Genomic DNA, 4,920 nt, shown 5'->3' with positions numbered 1-4,920 from the left:
GCCCATCTTTTATCAAGACAAAACAATGTACATGATAACACTTCCAATCAGTTAAGATCAGAAGCCATGAGAGCCACTGCCTGGTACTGCATCAGGGCATTTATTATTATTATTATTATTATTATTATTATTATTATTATTATTATTATTATTGTTATTATTGTTGTTGTTGTTGTTGTTGTTGTTGTTATTGTTATTATTATTATTATTATTATTATTATTATTATTATTATTATTATTATTATTATTATTATTATTATTATTCATGTCAGGGAATGAAGACTGAAGTCCGTCACCCACCTGTGAAAGCAGTAATTAATGTAAGTATCCGACATCTAGAAAGCTCTGAAGAAGCAGTACTAAACAAAGGCCTCAACTTTGCAACAACCATCAAGCGCATTCCATACTTGTACATAATAGCCCCTATTGAAGAGATAGCCATAAAGATGCCAAAAGCTCAGGGAGATGAACTAAGGTGGAAAGTGAGACAGGTACTAGAAAAAGCGAAACTTCCCAAACCAAACATCACTAAGGAAGAAACGTTCGCTATCAAAAGACTACAGAGTGACAATTCGATCATAATACTTCCAGCAGACAAGGGAAATGCTACAGTGGTGATGAACAAGTCTGACTACTCGGAAAAACTGGCAAAGTAAAGACCCTACTTTGAAAACAGAGGGAGAGTTGTCACAGATCTTGATCAAGAACAAGGATCACTTTACACCAATGAAGTACAGACAACTGACTCAACACTACAGTAAACTACCACACATGTACGGTTTTCCTAAGATTCACAAGGATGGTATTCCATTAAGACTTATAGTGAGCTGTAGAGGTTCAGCATGTCATCCACTGAGCCGCTTCCTTATGGATATAATGAGTCCATTAGTAAGAAAGCCAACATTGTACGTGAAGAATTCCACCCACTTCACAGAATTGATCAAGGATACCCCCATTGCATCCAACCAGATAGTGAGTCTAGATGTGATAAGCCTGTTCACTAAAGTCCCAACTGGTGAAGCACTATAGGTGATTCATGAAAAAACTAGTGACTGACACCCATCCTCAAGAACGCACTAGTATAGCACTAAGAAACTTGATGGAAATGATGACCTGTGTAGAAACTACCTACTTCAGTATGAACACTGATATATATCGACAAGAAGGGTGTTTAGCTATGGGTTCGCCATTATCACCGATAATAGCCAATATATACATGGAATACTTTGAGAATTTGGCTTTAGGATCAACACCACTAAAACCAACCCTATGGCTGCGATATCTTGATGACACTTTCATACACTGGCCCCACCAGGAAAGATGTCCAAGTGCTGTTAGATTATGTGAACTCAATAAAGCCATCCATACAGTTCACAATGGAAAAAGAAAAATACAATCAGCTAGCATTTCTGGACGTTTAAATAACACGCACCAACTATGGATTCAGAACATCCGTATACTGCAAGCCGACCTTTACTGGACGATACCACAACATCAATACTCACCATCCATACAGTGTAAAGAGAGGGATTTCTCCGTGCCTAAAACATCGAGCAATGAATATAAGTAGCAATCGTGATACCCAACACGAAGAACTGATGAAGTTCAGTAAAAATCTATTAAGCACCAACTACCCCAAAAGCATACACTCCTCTCCAATTATGAAGAAAAGAGAGGATGAAACCGATGAATTGTGCACAGTCTGTCTACCTTATGTGAAAGGCCCCTCCGAAAAGATACAAAAGATATGCGGCCCATATGACATCAGGACAGTATTTAAAAGTAATACAACACTTCGCAAATATCTCCTACGAGTAAAACCACCAATAGAAGAGAATATGACTAAGAACTGCGTGTACTCAATCCCATGCAGCTGTGGTTGGCTATACAAAGGCGGAACATGCTGCCCCCTCAAAATACAGTATGTGTTAAAGTGTGGTAGGTGGTATGTCACTGATGTAGGCGTCTGAAGGTGCTGCAGGATTTCTATGTTTTTCATTGTATCAGCTGGTATATCAGCTCATCAGGCGGTGCACCAGCACTAAAAACAGCGAAAGAATGAAGGTGGTGTGTGAGAGAGAGAGAGAGAGAATGTGTGTGTGCGCGTGAGTGCCTGTATGTGTGTGCGTGTGCGTGCACGTGTGTATGCGTGTACTTGTACGTGTCTTCAGGTGTGTATGTGTTCGTATATGTGTGTATGCGTGTGTCTTTGTGTGTGAGAAATTTTTTGCAGGTGTTGATGCGTCTGTCACACTGTGACGGTTTCCACAGAGTGTGTGAGTACGTGTGTGTATACGTATGTATGTTTGTGTGCGCGTACATGTGTGTTGTTGATGCGTATGCGTTTAAGTATGCAAATGCGGTTTGTCGCGCTGTCACTGAGCCACGACAGAGTTTCTCGATGTCCCACTAACCTGTCAAGGTGTTCCATCAGTATGTGTAAGTGTTATTGTGTGTGGGAACCTGCGAGCGCGCATGTGCGCATATGTGCGTATATCTATGTGCACCGACGTATATATGCGTGTGTGAGTGAGTGGGTTTCTGTGTATGTGAAATTGCGGATGGGGATGTTTGAGATTAAGTATGTGTGTCCCCAGAAATGGTTCGTGCTAGCTTGCAAATATTTCCTGGCAAATAAGCCGCCAGGCCTCCAATCACCACCAACACCACTATTACCCCCCCCCCACGATCACCACCATCACCACAACGACCGCCACCTCCACGACCACCACCTCCACACCACCACCACCACCACCAGCGATGCAACCGCCGCCACCACCGCTAGCTGCAACCACCACTACCACCACCACCACAACCACCACAACTACCACCACCTCCACCAGCAATGAAACCGCCGTCACCACCGCTGGCTGCAACCACCACTACTACCACCACCACCACCACCACCACCACCACCACAATCACCACCACCACCACCACCACCACCAGTATTAACAACACTGTCGTTACCATCACCACTAGCAACATCAACAATTAGAGAAACCCACGGGTCGCCCAAGGGTGACCACAGATATTCGAAACCCCTCCACTTATCCGCTTTAAAATCCATGATTGGTACTCCAGACGTCATTAGATGATAAACGATACCCAAAGCATAGTAGTTCAATAAAACTACATATACAAATATTTTGCATGTGCATGTGTATGTATGCATATATGTAATATGTGGATGTACATGTATATATATATATATATGTATTTATATGCATATACATTCAAACGTTCATGCGCATGCCCACGTACAAACACGCACGTTAAACATATAAACAAGACAATGAAGCGTTATCATCATTATCATCATCATCATCACCATTGTCATCACTATCATCGTCATCGTCGTCATTGTCATCGTCGTCATCGTCGTCAGCGTCTTTGGTCGCGGTGGCGGTGGTAGTGGCGGTAGTGGCGGTGTAATGGTAGTCGAGCTTTTTATTCGTTGCCTCAATCCCAAACGCAGGAGGATGGACGGGAGAGAAGAAAACAGAAGAGGTGTGTAATATGGGGACGAGGTCTGTTGGCTGGGATTAATGCCTTAGGTAAGATGGGGACCATATTTAATTTGTGATCGACAGCGATCACAACATCGTAGAGGCAAATTTTTCTGACTTATCACGAACACCATTATCTCTATCATAATACCACCACCACCACCACCACCACCACCATCACCATCACCACCACCACCATAGCTCCAATAACCATAGCAACATCGACAACATGAACCAATAAGTGAGCCTTTATGGTGACGCTTGACCTAGAAACGGGTCTCAAAATCTCCCTTAAATTGCATCCGGAAGAACGCGATAAATAATGCAGTCTTAGGCGAGTTGATCATAATTGGGAGATCTTCCATCATTGGATCCTTTGAACAGGTTTGATCTACGTCTTAAACAAGAACGAGAACAAGAAGAACAAGAGCAGTAACTGGAACAACGTCAGCAGTGGGAAGACCGAAACAAGTAACTGTCTGGTTGGCACAAAGGTAATAATATTGGTTCTAAATTTTGTCTGAAGGCTAGCAGTTTTGGGTGAGGGGCTAAACTGATTACATTGACCCCAGTGCTCAACTGGTACTTATTTCATCAACCTCAAAAGGATGAAAAGCAAAGTCGACCTCGGCGGAATTTGAACTCAGAACTTAATGACAGACGAAATACCTATTTCTTTACTACCCACAAGGGGCCAAACACAGAGAGAACAAACAAGGACAGACAAACGGATTAAGTCGATTATATCGACCCCAGTGTGTAACTGGTACTTAATTTATCGACCCCGAAAGGATGAAAGGCAAAGTCTACCTCGGCGGAATTTGAACTCAGAACGAAAAACCGCTAAGCATTTGGCCCGTCGCACTAACCGTTCTGCTACCACGCCGCCTTACAAAGACAATGATACTCACTCTCTTCAGAGAATCAGTATGTCTTGTTTCATATCCAACACGTAAGAGTGACGGTAAATATTTCTTTTGATATGGTCTTCATTTTGAGAAAGTAATTTGGTGCTCCTCTTTGGCCAGTCTGTGCGGAGAAACACCTTCGCTCATCACAAAGAATTAATGTTCTGTTACATATCACAACAGGAACAAGAAATGAATCGGTTTTTTTTTGTCAGCGCAAAAGAAACGCAGAACACATTTTACAACGGCAGCTTTTCAAAGATTTTCTTCAGCTCATGTGACACCCATCTATCGAGCCTTTTCTGAGTTTCCGTATCATGTAAATGTTAAACAACCGTTGAAAGGCCATCATTTAGTTCTTCTGGAGTTTCTCAGTTTGTTTTGCACGGGGCACGCTTCAATAATAACTCTCAATAGGCTGTTGTAAGTAATGGAAAGTTGTTTGATATACGTTCGAAGGTGAGTCAGAAAGTAATGCAATTTTCATTTGTATTACATTTTGA

General features: G+C 42.1%; 1 protein-coding gene across 1 annotated transcript; it reads left to right on the top strand.

Moving 5' to 3' along the window:
• The first annotated feature begins 275 nt into the window (after window positions 1–275).
• On the top strand, window positions 276–656 carry LOC115231293. The gene has a single exon (XM_029801352.1). The coding sequence runs from the start codon at window positions 276–278 to the stop codon at window positions 654–656; it is 381 nt and encodes a 126-aa protein (XP_029657212.1).
• The last annotated feature ends 4,264 nt before the right edge of the window (window positions 657–4,920 follow it).

This window comes from Octopus sinensis, unplaced genomic scaffold (genome assembly GCF_006345805.1).
Source record: "Octopus sinensis unplaced genomic scaffold, ASM634580v1 Contig18090, whole genome shotgun sequence".
Lineage (NCBI taxonomy): Eukaryota > Metazoa > Mollusca > Cephalopoda > Octopoda > Octopodidae > Octopus > Octopus sinensis.
This window is presented reverse-complemented; position numbering and strand designations above follow the sequence as displayed.